The following is a 20077-nucleotide window of genomic DNA, read 5'->3' as shown; positions in this document are numbered from 1 at the left end:
AATGAGTAATGACTACAGCTGTTTAAGAGATAAGTAAATGATGCCTGCAGAGGAATAATGCCTGCAGAGGAATAATGCCTGCAGAGGAATAATGCCTGCAGAGGAATAAGAGAAAAAGGGGTAGCAGAAAATCCTGAGTGTGGCGACTCCACCGGTGCTCTGACGAGGGGCCGGAAAAGCTGGGTTTGAGGCCCGGGGCTTGAGGAACCCTAAATCACTACAAAAAAGAGAGAAAAAGGAACAAGACCAGGCAGAAAACACATGGTATGAATGTTGGACAGACTGGAAACTGAAACAATGACCGCACTAGTTAGGCGGGAGTTGTAGTAAGTCAACAGGCTTCCAAATTACAGATATATAAGATTCTGGTGTCACGGACAGAGGCTAGTCTCGAATCCATTGGACTGAGTACCAGGGACACAGCGTGCCTTATTTCTCAGTCGGCCAGAATCTAGAAAAAAAAAGGAACTCTTGAAACTCATAACTGTGAGTCGTCTGAGATAAAGACGACAAGACCAGAGAGTAGAGAATAAATAATGAAATAACTGTGAGCCGTTCTTACACTGGACGGCAAGACCAGAGAATAAGTCCTGTGAGTTCATGAAGCACCCCTAAAGAGAAACAAAGAAAAGTGAAGATACAGTACTGACACACACACACAGAGCTCGCAGTATAAATGGGTAAAGCATGAGTGTGGAATGTGTATGAATGCCAGAGACGAGGTGAACTGAAGCAGCAGCACTGCTGGAAACCTTAATCGGTGTAAACGTAAAGCAGTGGCCTGTTGAAGTAGGTTCACTCACGGACTGGATTAGTGTTTTGTTGTGCACATACTTTTGTATATATTTCTGATGTGAACATAGTTTCTGAACTTTTCTAACAACATAGTTTTGTTAACTCTTCTGAGCACAGTTTTGCAAATAACACATTATTATTAAGCTTTAGTTTTAATTTTCACGTAATCACATGACTGAGACTTTGATGACTGACGACATGGACGGAGATTTTAACAGAGACACTGTTGATGAGGGGTGGGGTCCGAACAGCCCACTAAAAACAGTAGAAGCTCAACTGATTATTTTAGAGAAAGCGCTGCATCAGGCTTTTGACTCTAAAACCGCATCAGAAGAGATGACTCAGATGAGGGAGGCAGTCATTAATTTGTTGGGAGAAATAGGCCGTGGCATGAAAGATAGAGGTTGTTTACAGAAGGAGTTTTGGAGAAAGGAGGGTGAAGCGAAGGCAGAGAGGGAGAAGGCCAGGAAGAGTGCAGAGCAGTGTGGCTGGTCTAAGAAAGGGAGATTTAAGAGGGAGCAGGAAAAAGCAGAGGAAAAGAGAGCTCAGTGGGCGCGATGGGCTTTGATAGGTCAGGGTGTAACTCACCTCATGACTGAGAAGCCCAAAACACAGGATGACAAAGCAGAAAAACATAAGGATCCCCCACCGTATACACCACCCCCTCCTACTGCACCACCATCCTCTCATTCATCCGCTGGATTATATCCAGTTTTACAAATAACTCAAGGCACACTGGCCATAACAGACACGCCTGATTCCCCTGAGGCGTGGTCTGATGACAGCTCTCACACGTCCCAAGTGAGTAGTGTGTCTGCTTTACCCTCGGGAGTTAGCACCCGTGAAGGGCCTCCAGAGGCCCCTGACCTTTCACCTTTCCAGCTGCGAAAGGACAGAGAACCGAGCTGCGACAGAGCACTATGTGTTGCAGCTGAAGCCCCGCTGTCACACACAATACAGACACCAGACATTGTGAACACAAAGCAGGGAGAAATAGACAAGCTGCAACAGTTGCAGGAGGAATTAAAGGAGTTGCGGGCTGCTATAGCTCAGGACTTAACACCACACACATATGCACACGCTAACCCCAATTTGGAGACGCTACACTTCACGTGGGAGGCGTGTGGAAAGATGGATCACAGGAAGGGAGGACAGCTGGAGTTCAGATGCAGGTCGAGGGTGTTTGGTCCGCGGAGCAGGGAGACATGTTTGATTTATTACAGAGACAGACCAAGGCTACTGAGGAGTGGTTGAAAACACATGAAGCTGAACACTTAGCACACAGAAGCAAAACACACCACATGACAACTAGATCTCACGGACATGATAATACACAGACACTCAACTATCAGTTACCACTGATTCAAACTGAACACCAGATCAAATATCATCCATTCCCACTAGGTGATGTACAGGCACTAGTGGATAAATTACCTCCAGTGGCCGAAGGTGGAGCAATGTGGCTGAGTCAACTCGACAGTCTGACAGCAGGCCACAGACTCGCTCTAGGTGATTTTCGGGCCGTTATTTCTAGGTGTCTTACAGCTTCAGAAGTGAGGGACATAGAGGAGGACGCCGCCACTACTAGACAGAGAGATGACACACCTTTCACTCAGGTCAGCACTGAAATAGGCAGAGCACTAAGAGATAAATATCCTCTGCCTGCTGGAGCCGCCGTTCCCACTTTGAAATGGGACCCCAAACAGAGTCCAAGAGAATATCTTAATCAAAGCAAAGACACATGGATCAAACACACCGGGTGCCACCCTGGTAACCCAGGCATTCAGAGGGTGTGGTACAGGACCGCCGTCCTAAACGGGGTTCCTGAGACTGTAAAAACTGCCATGGATAATAACCCAGACATGGCAGGGTGTGATTCCAGTGTGTGGGAGAGACATCTAGTGCATCACTTGGCACGTGCCCAAGACGCAGCACAAGCTGACAGTAAGGATGTCCAGGATTTGCAGACACAATTATTGAAACTGCAATTGACTGAGGCCAGACAGAAGGCCAATGACAAAAAGAAAGATAAAAATAATAAAGTCATGGTTGTCACTGAAAGCTCTGACGCACCTCCTGTCACACCTTGGGTGCCTCCACCACCTTATTCTCCTGATTATCAGCAGCCTACGGGGTCCTACAGGGGGTACAGATCAGGGAGGGGCAGATGGAGAGACAGGCGCGGAAGGGGTGGAACACTTAGGGGACAGCCGAGGGGAGACCCAGGTCGTGACCGCTGCTATTACTGTGAGGAGTTGGGACACTGGGCCAAAGACTGTCCACACAGACAGGGACAGTATGCCCGAGGACGTGCAGCGTCTGGTCCACGGAGGGCTTCCTCCCGCCCCCCAGGACCTCCATTCACTGGACAGTTTCCTGTTTCCGGCTGGGAACAGTGGGATTGTGACTTCTCACAACAATGACACACCCCACAGAGCAGCTCAGATTACATCGTTACGGCAGATCCGATGTTATCTATGCAAGTAGAGGATGAGACACTGCCTTTTCTGGTGGATACTGGCGCCACCTGTTCTACATTGTTTCAATCATCTTCTATGGAATTGTCCAGCAACTCTATCACTGTGATGGGCTTCTCTGGGGATAAACAGACTCTGCCTATAACCACTCCCATGACTGCTCAGTTGGGACATCAGACTGTTTCACACTGTTTTGTACACTCACCTCTTCTGCCTCTGAATATACTGGGGAGAGACTTGCTGATTAAGTTTGGAGCATCTATTTTGTGCGGCCCAGACGGGCTGACAGTGACACTGCCGGACGGCACCATGTTCCACTGTAATGTTGCAGACACAGGCGGACAATATCTGATGAGACCTGTGACTGACCCATGTGCTGACATCTACTGGGGCATGTTACATCCTGAAACTCCCCAGAACCTGCAGTGGAAGCCCTGGATAGCGCAGGTCGAACCATATGTTTCTCCCCCTGACCCCCCTCATGTGACTCTATTTTATGACAGGCAGCAAACTGATTGGTACCATGAGAAGTTTGCGCACTCCCTAGAGGGACAGGACTGGTCTATTACAGTCCGAGACATTTTTGTGGCACCTGAGGGCGTGGCAGCCGGTGTGGACCTCACTCCAGAACAAATGTCTTGGTACATGATGAGTGACGAAGGGCATCCCCACGTCTCATTAGCCGTACATCCAAACCACCAGGCCAAAGAACTAGGTGGCATGGTTAAACGTGCCATGGGGCAATCAGACTGGCAACCCACACCTTTACCTCAAATCATGTATTCTCCATCTGCTAAAGCATACAAAATAACTGTTTCAACTATGAACACTGTCACTCTGGCACATGAACTGCTTGCTAGACATCATGGTAGAGAGAAAACTGATCATCCTCTGGCACAGGCTGTGATTGACAGCTTGCCACCACATTTATGGGCAGACGGTCCCACTGATGTGGGTCTGGTGGACTGTGAACCTGTGACGTTTCAGATTAACACACCAGGCCCTTTGTGGATACCACAGTATCCACACAAGCCAGCAGCCGGAGCTGGCATTGCAGATACTATTCATGGACTCTTTGAAAATGGCGTGCTGGAACTCTCTCACTCAGACTGGAATACTCCCATCCTACCTGTAGAAAAGAAAGGGACAGGTAAATATCGCATGGCACATGATCTGAGGGACATTAACGCTGCACTGTCAACCCCCACGGTACCAGTTCCGAATCCATACGTGGCATTGGCCCAACTGGATCCTTCACAGAGCTGGTTCACCTGCATAGATTTAGCTAATGCTTTCTTTTGTCTCCCTCTGGCACCTGAATGCAGAGACATTTTCTCATTCACATATCAGGGAACACAGTATCGCTACACCAGGCTACCTCAAGGTTTTGCGCTCTCCCCCGGTATTTTTAATCAGGTTTTGAAACAGATACTCAGTCACTGCACCCTCCCAGAAAACACTACACTCATTCAGTACGTTGATGACCTTCTTATCGCAGCTCCAACGGCAGCAATCTGCCTGGATGCCACGCAGGCTGTTTTGCAACATCTGGCCACAGCTGGTTTTAAGGTCAGCAAATCTAAACTCCAATTAGTCAGGAAACAAGTTGCTTTCTTAGGACGCATTGTTTCACAAAAGGGAGTCAGCATATCGCCTTCACACAAATCTACCATTTTGCATCATCCGCGTCCTGACAAAGTGAAGGACATGCTCTCATTTCTCGGTCTGACTGGCTACAGTAGAAACTTTGTTGCTAACTACACTGGCCTCACACAACCTCTCAGAGACCTTGTCAAAGAACATGGCATGCGTAATGTGTCAGCTCGCCTAAATTGGACGCAGGCAGCTGAACAAGCATTCATTGCTCTTAAACAATCTTTGGCCACTGCAGCAGAACTAGCCACACCTGACTACACTTTACCTTTCTATTTGGATGTCTCTGGAACGGATGCCTGCATCAATGGCATCCTGTTCCAGAGAAAAGGGGGAGAAAGAGTAATACTGATGTACATCAGTGTCCCCCTGGACAACATGGAGAAAAGACACCCTCAGTGCACACAACATGCAGCAGGAATAGCTAAGCTATTTCAAAAAACCGCACACATGGTCATGGGACACCAGCTGTATGTACTGACAACACATAGTGTAGTGGCATACGTGAACTCAGAGACATTCACACTCACCTCATTGAGACAGAGGAGGTTGAGCAAGATTTTAGAAGCACCAAACATCACCTTCACACATGAGGGCATCAACATGGCAGACCAGATAGGAACAGGAGAGCCACACACATGCACAGAGAGGGTGATTAGGGAAGAAAAGGTCAGAGTCGATTTACAAGCCACACCTCTTTCACAGGCCAGAAATCTGTTCACAGATGGGTGCTGTTTTAGACATGACACAGAAGGACTCAGAGCAGCATACGCGGTTGTTGAAGACACAGGGGAAGAAATGAGAACACTGAAAGCAGAAAGATTAGAGGGACAGCAGTCAGCGCAGAGAGCCGAGGTGAGGGCAGTGATTGAGGCACTAAAGATAGGTCAAGGACAGGACATCAATGTTTTTACTGACTCAGCATATGCGGCAGGAGCAGTGCATGTGGAATTAGGGCAATGGCTGAGAGCAGGTTTTCTCACTGCAACTAACAAACCTATACGGCATGAGGCTGAAATGAGAGAGCTTGCTGAAGCTCTGTTGTTGCCTAGCAAAGTGGCTGTGATTAAGTGCAAAGGTCATGGAGCAGGAACTGACAGGGTCACAAGAGGAAACAATGCAGCAGATCAGGCAGCAAAACAGGCAGCAGGCTATGTTGAGCGAATGATTTTTATGTGTTCAGAAACAGACTTGCCTCCCCCTGTTGATTGGACTGATTTGATTCAATTGCAAAACAAAGCCTCTCCACAGGAAAAAACACTGTGGAAAGCTAGAGGGGCGACTGACACAGGAGGAGTATGGAGAGGGCCTGACGGACGCCCCATACTGCCACCTGGACTGAGACAGACTGCCATGGAGGAAGCGCATGGGGTAGGCCATGTGGGAGTGGCACAGATGATGAAAAATCTTGAGCACTGGTGGCACCCCTACATGAAAGACATGGCTCAGTATTTGATCAGAACATGTGACCAATGTTGTAAATACAACCCCAGACCGACTATCAAACCAGAAATTGGAAAATATCCTCTAGAGACCAAGACAGGTAGAGAAATAATCATTGACTACACTGACATGGTTGACTCTGTGAGAGGATACAGATACATTTTGATGTGTGTTGATGCATACTCAGGATGGCCAGAAGCCTGTCCTGCAAAAAGAGAGGACAGTAAAACAGTCATCAAGTTTCTGATTAACACCTACATTCCCAGACATGGTTTTCCTGAAAAAAAATCAGATCTGACAATGGAACACATTTCAAAAATAAATACCTCCAGCAGGTGGAGGCTATGTTGGGACTGAAGCATGCTTTTGGTACTGTTTATCATCCACAGTCTCAAGGAAAGGTGGAAAGGATGAATCAAACCTAAAACAAAAATTGGCTAAAATCTGTGCACAGACCAAATTTATATGGGTTCAAGTATTATCTATTGTATTGATGTTCTGGTAATAACGCCATATAATCTACACCTTATGAGCTTCTTACAGGTCGACAGTTTCCTGGACCAGCTGGCCGGCTGAGACTGAAGAAGCATGCAGTATGGTATTAATATAAACCATAATATAATGAATTTGAAGCTTTGGTGTTAGAATTTGTATTACAGGACAAAGGAGAGATGGTGAGTCCAGAAGGAGCCACACACAGCCGAGTGGGTCCTCCTGAAGGTGATAAAAGGAAGTGGTCGGAACCAAGGTGGACCGGTCCCTACCAAGTGACGGAACGCACCTCTCACGCGGTTCGGCTGAGAGGAAAGGGGGACACCTGGTATCACTGGAGCCAGTGCGCAGGCGCAGAGGAGCCTCAACGCTCTCTACAGGACGTCCAAACTGATCTGAGGGCACAGAAGTCTGAATCGGCTGATTCAGACACAGATCCTGTCACAAAAGGGGCAGAATAATCCCCTGACAGAGATCAAGGATCCCGGGTAGTCTAACCCCAGGGATCCGAAGAAAGAAGACACATCCTGAGGACGAGAGGACTTGGAGGACGATCTGATTTTCGATGCAGGGATTTAAACTTTGCCATCACGTTTCGTTTTATGTACTCACATGATATGTTTTTTAATACACTACATTCTTAACAGAGTTTTTCTTTTTGCACCTTCATTTATGGTTTTGACACGCATACACACACCAGGTGTTTGGACATTTACTCACAGTGTTGTTACATATAGATGTCACTTTTACCCATAGTTTTGTTTGATTACACACAGTGTTTTCCTATTTGCTGATGTGACCGTTTATTGTTTCTTTTTCCTTATATTTCTGAGTGTTGGACTCTTAGTAGAGTCCAAAAGGGGGAATTGTGGAAATATATGGTCAAACCTGGTCAAAATATATGTTTGTTTGCACATATGGTAAAAGTGTATGGTTGCTCATAGATCGGGACCTCTGACTGAGGTCATAAAGCATTCTGATGTTTAATGGTTAGTTTAGAAATTCGAACTGCAAACCCCTAAGTTGACCCAAAGATGAAAACACAAGCTTGCCAAAGAGATAAGATATACTCAAGGTCGTAGCAGGAGGACCTGACACACACTCACATCAAAGATGTGAGTGGGAGAACTTCAATGTCTTTTAGTTTCGTATACGCCCTCCACCTTGTGATTATTGAATATGCATGTTTCACTGAAAAACATTACCTTTTATGCCTTTCTATGTAAATGTAACCACACCTTGTTGTCAGATTAATAAAACGAGCCTAATGCATGGGACGGACAGAATGCAAATGGTCAGCTGCAGGAGCAGATCGAGGGGTCTGTATTGAGCTGTGCATTCTCCCTTTATAAAGGCGAAACTGAAACTGATCAGTACTGGTTTTCATTCAATGTTCTGTGCATCGGGGACGGAGTCTGGGAATCCGGGGTGACCAGATTAGGTCACAACAGGTGCTGTGCTTAAACACCTGTCTGTGTCTCCTCATGAAGATGCCACAACCTCCACATAATAATCTGGATTATTTACAGTGTTAGTTATCAGGCTGATCATTATGGTCTTATACCACACAGGCCATGTGGAGCCCTGTGAGGAAACTCCAGAGGACGTCCCATCAGCGGTCCAACACCTGAGAGCCTCCACTCCTTCCTCTGCTCCTCCAGCACCTGACCTGGTAACAGAGGAAGGGTCCAAGGTGTCCAGGTCTCACTGATGATCCTGCACTGTGGACAAACTTAATAATAACAATACTAGTCATCATATCTTGTGTTGTCAGTGGTGGAGGAAGTACTGATGTTTAGTACTTAAGTGAAAGTACAATTACCCAGCAAAATATATACTCAAGTAAAGTAGATGTGCTACATCAATGAGCCTACTTAACCAAAGTCTCAAGTACTTACTTTCAATTTCCAAGAGTTTAAATCGAGACAATTGGACTCAAGGATTGTTTTTTTTTTTAACATGGGGATACATAAAAAATACATGAAAAATTACCTAAGTACAGTAACAAAGTACAAATACTTAGTTACTTTCCACCACTGTGGACAGTCTTCAGAAAATATATATTTCTATGATGAATTTTGATTGTGTTGTACAGGTTTTTTATATTTCCTTAAGATAATATTTTCATATGTGTGTTCCACATTATTTAAATAAAAGGTTGCTTATATAATCATCACTGTACATGTCTTTGTGTTTGGGGCGGCATTTCTATAGAATCTAGTAGCCCGTAGGGCCCCAGTGTTACCTTCTCGCCTAGGGCCCCTATAGTGTCAAGCAATGGCTCTGTTCAAGAGTTAACAAGACACAGGTGACAACAATCAAACCCTTTGCAGTGCGCAGTGCGGACTTTGCAGTGCGCAGTGCGGACCAGTGCAGCCTTTGCAGTGTGCAGTGCGGCCTTTGCAGTGTGCAGTGCGGACTTTGCAGTGCGCAGTGCGGACCAGTGCAGCCTTTGCAGTGTGCAGTGCGGCCTTTGCAGTGCGGACTCTGCAGTGTGCAGTGCGGCCTTTGCAGTGCGCAGTGCGGACTTTGCAGTGTACACTTTGCAGTGCGCAGTGCAGACTTTGCAGTGCGGACTTTGCAGTGCGCAGTGCGGACCAGTGCAGCCTTTGCAGTGTGCAGTGCGGCCTTTGCAGTGTGCAGTGCGGACTTTGCAGTGCGCAGTGCGGACCAGTGCAGCCTTTGCAGTGTGCAGTGCGGCCTTTGCAGTGCGGACTCTGCAGTGTGCAGTGCGGCCTTTGCAGTGCGCAGTGCAGACTTTGCAGTGCGGACTTTGCAGTGCGCAGTGCGGACCAGTGCAGCCTTTGCAGTGTGCAGTGCGGCCTTTGCAGGGCGCAGTCCGCACTGCACACTGCAAAGGCTGCACTGGTCCGCACTGCAAAGTCCGCACTGCACACTGCAAAGGCTGCACTGGTCCGCACTGCAAAGTCCGCACTGCACAAGCCGATATTTTGTGGCCCCCCACTTGACATCAAAGTTTAGTGTTAGTGCGGCCTGCACATTTTTCTCACACGCACTTATTTACTGAGTCCGCACTGCGCACTGCAAAGTCCGCACTGCACACTGCAAAGGCTGCACTGCACATGCAAAGTCCGCACTGCGCACTTCAAAGTCCGCACTGCGCACTTCAAAGTCCGCACTGCAAAGTCCGCACTGCAAAGGCTGCACTGGTCCGCACTGCAAAGGCCGCACTGCACACTGCAAAGTCCGCACTGCGCACTGCAAAGGCCGCACTGCACACTGCAAAGGCTGCACTGCACATGCAAAGTCCGCACTGCGCACTTCAAAGTCCGCACTGCAAAGTCCGCACTGCAAAGTCCGCACTGCAAAGGCTGCACTGGTCCGCACTGCAAAGTCCGCACTGCGCACTGCAAAGGCCGCACTGCACACTGCAAAGTCCGCACTGCGCACTGCAAAGGCCGCACTGCACACTGCAAAGGCTGCACTGGTCCGCACTGCGCACTGCAAAGTCCGATTCGTTATGCTCTGTTTATAGTCGTATTCATCTTGTGCATTTTTATCACCAACACCTTGCAGCTGTGGAGCTGACTGACTGTTAAAGGTGAACTGTTATCAGTGTAGTATTCTAGTGTGACCCATTTCAGGGTAAGTCTGACCTGGAAGTGGTCAAGCTGCGGGCAGAGTTTGTCCTGAAGCTCCGCTGGGTGGAAGGAGTTGAAGGAGGAGGTGGAAGAGACACATTGGCCTGTGAGGGGTAATAGAGAGGAGCATTAAAGGGTACGCTGCTGTGGCTGCATTAGTCCTGCTGTTTGAGCTGTTCTGCACCTGCAGGAAGTATTTCTCCAGCGCCGGTCTGACGTCTGGGTTTTTCTCCATGGCCTCATTCAGCATCTTGTCAATAACCTTGTTAAATTCCTTCATCTCTGTCACTTTAATGTCCTTCTCTTCAAAAGTCTCACTCTTGGTGTTTTTTGCTGAGCGGATCTGTTTGGTCAGCTTGGAGCACTGGAAAACAGCAGGACATTACAGAATTAAACAGGTGGTGTTCTGTATACACACACAACACCCCCTGTGTTTACTGCCGCGTCATGAAATGAGCGGTTGATTTTAAACCTGTTTTGTGGCTCTGTCGAGTTTCTCCTTCTGAAATGTGATGTCTTTGTTCAGTTTCTCCAGGAGTGTCTGATTTATTCTCTTTTCTCCCTCCTCTTGGTCCTCTTGTCCTGGAAACAGACACACACCCATGAATACACTAAAGCTGAACATGCACATACACAGATTCATACGAGATCAATGTCAGGCAGATAGTTTAATAGATAGTTAAAAGTTTATTTTTGGTCTAAAGCTTTCACAGGGGCGCTACATAATACACCCTCTGTATTCCCTGTAGTATTGTGCAGTGATGGCTGCACAAAACAGATGCAGCTTTAGGCCACATGGTCTGTGGGCGACTTCTACAAAGGAGGGATCTGTGTGCTCCATGGGTGCTGGACTAAGTGTGTAAATGATTGATTCTCTAACTTGGCCCAAAGCATATCCATCACTGTGTTGCAGTGATAATACACTGACTTCCAACAAAAAAACAGTAATTTAACTATTACTGCCTGCTGAATGTTGACCATTATGCTAATAATATATGAGCTAATAAAGTATTTGCATGGTTAAGATCCAGTTAATCCAGAATCAGTCTGAATGTAACCTGAGCCATCGAAGACTAATTGCTTCGTTCTCAGTGATCTGCTCTACACTGGCTATAAACAACAATAACCTGCATGTCCTGTTGGAGCTCCTGGATCGTTTGTTATCCTTCAGCTTCACTTCAGCAGCTCTCAGCTGCTCCTCCAGCTTCAACTTCTCCTGATAGTCCGGACCTAAAACGAAAACAAATTACATCGTGGCCAATTAAAGCTGCCACCATCATTTAACAATCAATCAATCAACAAGTATACAGTTGAAGAGGGCTGTGGCTGGTTTACATACTGGATTCTCCAGCTTTGTTGAAAGATTTGCGGTATACAGAGTTAGAGTTGCTGAACAGCTGGTTGGTGTTCTCCAGAGCTCTCTTTTCCTGCTCCAGCTTGTGGATTTTAGCATCCAGCTCATCACCCTTCTGCTTAAGTTCCCCTTTCTCTTGTGCAACCTGGTGAAAAGCACACACAGATGATGCAAAAGTCTGGAACCATGGTGTGTGCTTCAGTAGACTATGTGTGAAGAGCTCCGACCTTAGTGATGTAGTAAGCCTGTGACTGCTCCCCCTCCGCCTCAGGACCTGCCTTGGTCAGGGTCACAACCTCAAAATGTTTCTTAATGGTTTCAGTCTTGGACAGTTTCTCATTGAGTTCAGCACTGAGACACAATGATTGACATTGAGTGATGTGACAAACCTTTGAGAACTGAGTGATTTGTTTTTTTTTTACCTGAGTCTCTGCCTCTCCTGTTCACCGAGCTTCAGCTGCTGGCTGAGCATTTCTTTGTACACCTTGATCTCATCCTCCCTCTCTGTCATAGCTTTCTGCAGGTTCAGCTTCCTCTTCTCCAAAGACAGCACGCCGTCTGCCTTGTTGTACAGCAGATCCCTCATACGCTCCACCTCTAGCTTCATAAACTTGTGCTCCACCATGCTGTCCTGATAGGGAACCCATGAGTTTAAAATCACAGTGCATACAGCCTTTCTGTCAGGTCCATTCTTAGCTTTGAGGAAAATCTACTTCAACCTTCAGTTTCTCCTCCAGCGCAGCATTGTGGATCTTGGCTTCCTTCAGTCTAAAATACACAGAAACATAAAACAGACATTGTGTAGTACATTACCACAGCTCCAGTCAATACACACACAGAGCCCTGCTGTGATACACTGACTTGTCATTGTAGTCCTGGATGTCCTTCTTCATCGTGGATATGTGGGACGTCAGCATCTTCACATCAGAGGTTGTTCTCTCTAGGTTGCCTTTGCAGCTTTTCAGCTGCGGGACACACGAGAGTCAGTTCACTTATAATAATATCAATATGAAGGCAGTTTATTATTAGTCCACATTCAGCACCTCATCCTGCAGCCTGCCACAGTCACTCTCCTGCTCCTTCAGCTCCTGCTGCAGTTTTACTGCCTGTTTGTTGGCCACCGCTGACTTCCTCTCGGTTTCTTTCCTGTTGTTCCTCTGGATCTCCATCAGGTGCTTCTTCTCTGCAATGGCGGCCCTGTTTTCCCTCAGCTTCTGGTTGGCTTTTGCAAGTTGCTGCAATAATAATTTAAAAGAAAAGACTCCTGTGTGAATTCACTCTAGAATGAATGACCAGTAGATGTTTAATGTCCCATGCTTTACCAGTGCACACTGCTGCATCTCAGCATCTTGTTGCTTCATGTACTTGATAGTGTTTTCCCACAGGTGGGTAAGCTGCTGTGTCTCCAGGTGAGCCTGCTGCAGATTCTCTGTCACCTTATCCAATGCAAGCTGGTACGACAGCAGAGGGATTTTAATGGGAAACCACAACTGCCTACACATACTGTTAGTAATAACACCATGGATGTGCTGTGTTTTTACACATTACCTGGGCTAATTTTGTCTCAGTCTTTTTCGAGTGCTTTGAGCTTTTCATTGGCCTCCACAGACTTCTTCTCTATCGCCAGAATGAGCGACTGCACCAGGGGAGGTTAGACAGCTGTTAGCTGATGATAACTCAAAGCTGTAAGTGCTGCAGAAGAGAGATGTTTTCATCTCTTTACCTTGATCCTCTGCTCATCTTGCTGAGCGTATTTGTTGATGGCCATCGTGTCCTCATATTTGCCTGCTGACTCCTCCAAAATGCAATCCATTGTCTGCTGGTCCCAGTTCATCTGCTGCCTGAACTCCTCCAGCTTCTGTTTGGCCTTGAAAATGTTGTTCTGGGGATACAGATACATGTTATTGTGGCATCACAATCTATAGCTACTTCTCTTTTCTATTTTTTATTTATGAAAGGCTCGGACCTCCAGCGTGTTTTTCCTCTCTCCTAAGGAGCTTCTTAGCCGTGTCCTGAGTCAGACGGCTAGTTTCTCTCTCCGCGAGGGCTGTCAGGTGTTTCTCTAACTCTATCTCTCTCTCCTTTGCCTCACACAGAGCCTAGACAACACAAATAACACACACTGCATAACCCACCACAAAACAAACATATCACAACTCATAGATACTGACCTCAGTGTTTTCCAGCTCTTCTTTAATATTCTTTAGGTAATTGGCCATGTTCTTCTTTTGTTCCTTGTTTTTCTCCAGTTTGTCTTCCAGTTGTGTCCGCTCTATCTCTTTTCTACAAATCTGTTGACATCATCATGACACAGCACACAGTGAATCAAAATTCAGATACCGAAAACCGATGTGCAATAACATTAAGAAAACACAATCTAAAGTGTAAAGTGAGGACCTTTTGTCCATACATACATATCTGACACTTAACAAGAAAAAAAGATTCAAATGTTACATTTTATTTGGAAATTTCAGCTGCTCTTAAATATTTAAAATAATGAATTGAACAGTGACCCTGGTGTCACTGCAGGAGGACCGTGTGCACAACCTGCACTCAGTCAAAACAAACCTCATCAACGGTTTGTGTTACAACATTATTCTTCAGTGAGTAATTTTAAACGACCCACATGATGACACCCAAAAACAAACAGAGAAAAGGAAGCTAAACACGTCTGTGCCATTAAACATGTTAATAATAAGTTTCCTCACCTCCTCCAGTAAGGCTTTGTTTTCAGCGTTGAGCTCGGGGACAGCATAACGGCTACCCCACCCCACTTCAGCCAAAACTGGGTCGAGAACATCAGACATAGATTCCATTTTAACACCGCGCCTGACAAATGCTATGGAAAGCAACAACACAGTAATTCTCAGCAATATCTCTTGACTCCGGCTTTATACAGCGTCTCTCTGCCAGTTGCTAGGGCTCAGGTCTGTTGTCAGTCGCCCCTAGCAAACCCCCCGTTCGGCATGTCGCCACAAGGAGGCAGCGCAAGACCAGAAGTAATGCTTCCGGTCAGCTTGTAAAATACATTTAAGAAGTAATTTCATAGCGTGTCATATAACTTTGTTTTCTGCAGTTCAGGCTGTGGCAGATGAGATCAGTTGTTTTTCTGCTCTCTGGAGCTCTGGTTGGTACGAGATGGTCATAAATTCAGACTAAGGACAGCAGCACCTCTGACCTGATAAAAGCCAGATTCTATTCTATTCTAATGTCAGTATTGGAATGGCAATGTAATTTACATCCTTTATCCACTGTACTGTAGGCTATGTAGATTTAATGATATATATTCTGAAAAAATAGATGGAATTTGACACAGTTTGTTTCAGTGTGCTGGGTGTAATACTTTATCATGTGCTGCTGGTAGAGGAGGAGAAGAAGATCCATGAGAAGCAGGTTCCATGGTGTAATGGTTAGCACTCTGGACTTTGACTCCAGCGATCTGAGTTCAAATCTCAGTGGAACCTTTAGTTTAGTTTGGACAGTAATACTGGTGTCCTTTCTACTTTCTCTAAAAATTCAGGGCTCATTTTGCAGATTTCCAGTCAGCATGTTGTAACTGAATAACTATCAGAGTGTATCAGAAGGAGAAGTTACATAAAGATATAATTTAAATCTCTCTCCTAAATGACACCTTAATCTGGGATTAATAATGAGTATAAAAGTAGCTGAAGACATAATTTATTAAAGTATTATAACAAATACCTCCTTTATAGGGCTGTCTTGATAACTGCCTCTCATTTCCACCTGTTGTCTGTTCCATTTGCACAACAGCAGCTGAAACAATCAGTGTTGATCCTAACTGGACAGGCTGGTTTCACACAAGTGTGGCTGACTTTTTGGGGCAATATTATAACAAATACTTATGAGACATTATATAAAAAGAAAGGTCAGTGCATCATGACTTCAGCTCCATTCAAAGCTTTAGGAGGCTTCATGGCCTCCATCACTCCATAAGACTGTTCCATCTGTTCTGCATCTCTGATATGTGCTGGGACGTGGTGGCTTGGATGTTTCACTGCAGCTCATCTAGTAATAATGAGTAACACATATATGAACATCAAGCTGATCATGTCATGCTAAACTGAGTCCTTGGAAGAGCAGAAGCTGTGAACAGACCTCATGGAGCAATGGTAGCACGTCTGAGTCCAGATCAGAAGGTTGCATGTTCAAATCATGTCAGGGTCGCTGGTTTTATGTAATTTAGTCCTCTTTCTGTTCACACCAGGTCCACTAGAGCTCTCAGACTCCTCCACTGCACTGAAGTCTGGGTAGTTTTCACTTGAAGCAGAATGTCGGCTTTCTCCTGTGTTTTCTGGTTAAATTACTGCACATTCAGGGAAAATAGAGTTAGGGTTAAATAGAGCAAAAAATCCTGAGTCATCGATCTGCATTCGTTTAGAGGGCCGAAAGGGAGCAAGTGTGAAAACACCCTCATGTTCAGCAGCATACAGTGAGCCGCTTTAATCTCTGGATTGACAGACTTTATCTGCGCAATAACTTACAGAACAGAAAGTCTTCCAAAATATCTCCTTTCCAGGGATAGCACACCAAAACTATCAACTGAGCAGCACTGGAGATGCTCTGCTCTGTCGATTCATCCAACTGAAAGGAAAATTGCTTACATGATTGCAGTCTATCCAGCAGCTGTGCCTGAATGTCAGCTGAGAGATCTTCTGTTCTCCTCCTCACCATGTCATTTGAAAAAGGTACAACTTTCAGTTTATTAGCTGCCTCTGTGCCAAGCAAAATCTCACACCAGTCAGATCTCTGTCCACCTGTACGGTCACAAAGCCGGGGGCAGCAACGCCGTTTTCCGGGATGTCTGAGTGCAGTCCTTTTTTTCTAGCTCTCAGGACAGGAGCTGTATCCACCCTGAAGGATAGCGCCACAGGTTAAAAGTTAAAAGGCACTTTGACTCTGGTGGGACTCGAACCCACAACCTTTGAATCACTTCTCCTGTGTTTAACTAGAAGTCCAATGCGCTATCCATTGCTGGACAGAGCCACAAAGCAGTCTGTTTGTTTGTCCTAGAATGAAAGGCAGAAATCCGGAATAAGCAGCAGCATTCCAGGATAGTCAACAGAATTCCGGAATTATACGATATACGATACGATACGTCTGCTGCCATCAGGAAAGAGACTGCGCAGCCTCCGGGCCAGGACCGGCAGACTGAGGGACAGCTTCATCCACCAGGCTGTCAGGAAGCTGAACTCTCTCCCTGCTGTGCCCCACTTTCTCCCCCTTCCCTCTACAAAAGAACCCCCCCCCCTCCCAAGTTAGGAACTCTGTGCACCAGCCACTTTACCCTGTGCATTCTCTTGCACCCTAGTCATGTCATCCAGTCTCATATAAGCTGCTTAAACCATTCCTGGACTGTTTACATTATGCCAACTGCACTGTCTTGCACTATACATCTTCTGCACTCTTACTGCATTGTGCCTTCATTTTTGTGCCTTGTATTTTGTGTGTGCCTCATTGTAGGTACATTTTTTTACACTTACACAAGTTTTTAGTTATATGTTATATATGGAGTGAAGAGTAACGCAATTTCGATTCTCTGTATGTCCAGCACATATAGCAGATTTGACAATAAAGCTGACTTTGAATTAAAACGAGTGAGTTGTAAAAAAAATCACCTCCCATACAATTGACACTAGAAGAGAACCTATCATCTGAGACCAGAATGTTTTTTGTACCAGGCTGTAAACATGTTCATTTCTGCTGTGAAGTTGGACATTTTAACATGGGAGTCTATGGGTAATAACACGCGTGAATTACAATTTTTCACACATGTCGTAAACATTCCAACTTAAGACTAGTGGTTAAGACCTTCAAAACTCAGTGTGTAACATTGTTGGTAAAAACTGTTTGCTTTGGCATGTTTGTAGAGAAGATTGAAGCAAGGTGTCTGGACTTGTAGAGTTTTCCTGAAGAGGTTTCGCTGCTCATCCAAGCAGCTTCATCAGTTGTTGATCTGTTGGTGGGGAAACATGGTTTATATGTGGTTGCAGACCTCAGTGGGTGGTCTGGATAAAACTCACAAACAATAGCACTAAATGTTTCCATAACTACCTGTGATGATCTGGCTGCCTGTGCCAGGTGTGTCTAATGACTGGCTAACGACTATGAGACTGCTGGTAGACAGCCCATTGTTCTTGCTGTTAGCATGTGACTTGGAGTGAAACTTCCTGGGAATGGATGAAATAACTGCTTTGTATGTGGTAAAAAGATGAGGCCACCACCTCGAGAAGGTTTTACCAGCTTAACATAGATGGCTTCCTTGACTTCCTCTCTGTCTAAAATGTGAACATTGTTGTCCTCAAAGGAGTGTCCTTTGTCTTTGAGGTGGAGGTGAACAGCTGAGTCTTGTCCTGAGGAGGTGGCTCTCCTGTGCTGAGCCATTCTCCTGTGGAGTGGTTGTTCCAATGTACAGATCAGAGCATTCCTCACTGCACTGGACTGCATATATGATATTGCTGTGTTTCTCCCTGGGAGTTTTATCCTTTGGGTGTACCAGTTTCTGTCTCAGGATTGTCCTCCAGTGGAGACTGCAACTTTAACACAGCGCCTTGGACGAAAAGCAGACTTGCAGAATGAAAGGCAGCATTCCAGAATGAAAAGCATTCCAGAATGAAATTCAAATTTCTGGAATGAAAGGCAGTAATCCAGAATAAGTGGCAGCATTCCAGAATAGACATCAGTATTCCGGAATGATAGGCAGAATTCCCGAATAACACTCTGTATAGTGGAACAGAAGTCAGCAAGACATCATTCTGGAATGAAAAGCATCCCAGAATGGAAGAAAGCATTCCCAAATGAAGAATGAGAGCATCCTGGAATAGACATCCATCCACCCACTCCAGAATGATAGGCAGGATTCTGGAATGGTAGACAAAATTCTGGGATTAAACCCCTAACCCAACAGCGGCCTGTGATGTCATGGAAGCGTGCGTTCCAAAATGGAAGGCAACATTCCAGGACAAAAGTCAGCATAACAGAATGAAAAGCAGATTTGCGGAATGAAAGACACCATTCCAGAATGAAAAGCAGTTGTTGGGTCTGCTTACGCAGCTTCTTCCAACAGGTCCGTTGCCACGAGATCACTCTTTTAAGGAAGCATGCACAAACCAATTTCTGCAGTTTTACTTGGCGCCGAGGGAAGTGAGTCAGAGTCTGACAGAGCGTGGCTCCGTATAGATCTCCAGCTGACTTCAGACTTTCTTCCTGAAGGCGTCTCTTTTTATTCAGTTGGTTACAAAGGAGTGAACATATTAACAGTATTTTCATTGGTCACGTTCAGTCACACAATAAAGTAGGCGAAGCATTCATTGGTTAACATCTGTTGCTGAGTTGTGTTTCCTCATAGATACACATAGGCGCATGTACACATACACTTCCTCCTTGGTAAGCACATTTTGCATAGCACATCAAGTGAGTAAATATAAACCTGTTGCTTGCAGATACATACATGAAAATATTTGTAGATACTTGCAGATGGCAACACCTAAAGTATTCTTAATAACGTTGTTACTAAGGGGAAAAGGGAAACATCTTGTTCAGTATTTAAATCACTCTTTTCATATCTTCACTGACACCCTTCTTGACACCGTTGTGGGTGTGCTTCCTTCTCGCTTCTTGGTGAAGTTGCTCCACTGCCCCCGCCGTGACCTGTCTACCAGCTATTTACATGCAAGCTGGCTACAGAAGATAATGCATGATATGACACGTCTACAGAAAATAAGGAACACTTTTATAAGAATAAATGTATAATACTTAAACAAGTAATAAGTAATAAAATAAACCCAACATCTCCCTCCTGTTTGTCATCTGCAATTCTTGTACATATAATCAGTTTTACTTAACTTCCTGTCGGATTTTCTAAGAAAACTTCATTGTGAGTACAGTCAACAAACAGGACATTGTGATGCACAGTGAGGTGACGTAGGGTTGAGCAAAAACCCTCCAATAGGGCAAAATTCTCAACCGGCCCTTGACTTTCAAGCGACCACCCTCAGGTCTACGTAACACCTCTATTTACATTTCATCCTCATCTTCATTTACTGTGTTAGCTGTACTTAAAATGATGGTTGCATCTACAGTATGATTATCAGCACAGAACCAGGCAGTCCCTTCGATACCACCTTGTTTTACAAACCCGTATCTGAGGTTGTATCTGGGCTCAGTCTGCTCAAGAGTCAGTCCACAGGGTGGTGCACCGATCTTTGCCTTTGTCTGCTGTCCTATTCCATTGAAAAAACCAT

At 45.5% G+C, this 20077-nt stretch overlaps 1 protein-coding gene and 1 non-coding gene across 2 annotated transcripts; one reads left to right on the top strand and one right to left on the bottom strand.

The window, feature by feature from the left end:
- Positions 1 to 12508: 12508 nt before the first annotated feature.
- LOC114430893 (coiled-coil domain-containing protein 39-like) lies at positions 12509 to 13191 on the bottom strand. The gene is made up of 4 exons (XM_028398711.1): positions 13139 to 13191; positions 12860 to 13051; positions 12678 to 12781; positions 12509 to 12584 (listed from the first exon to the last, which is right to left on the bottom strand). The coding sequence occupies exons 1-4, from the start codon at positions 13175 to 13177 to the stop codon at positions 12509 to 12511; spliced, it is 411 nt and encodes a 136-aa protein (XP_028254512.1). The 5' UTR covers positions 13178 to 13191.
- Positions 13192 to 15208: 2017 nt separating this feature from the next.
- On the top strand, positions 15209 to 15280 carry trnaq-uug (transfer RNA glutamine (anticodon UUG)). Its single transcript has one exon. It is a non-coding gene; the product is annotated as a tRNA-Gln (tRNA).
- Positions 15281 to 20077: the final 4797 nt, after the last annotated feature.

Source organism: Parambassis ranga, unplaced genomic scaffold (genome assembly GCF_900634625.1).
Source record: "Parambassis ranga unplaced genomic scaffold, fParRan2.1 scaffold_31_arrow_ctg1, whole genome shotgun sequence".
NCBI lineage: Eukaryota > Metazoa > Chordata > Actinopteri > Ambassidae > Parambassis > Parambassis ranga.
This window is presented reverse-complemented; position numbering and strand designations above follow the sequence as displayed.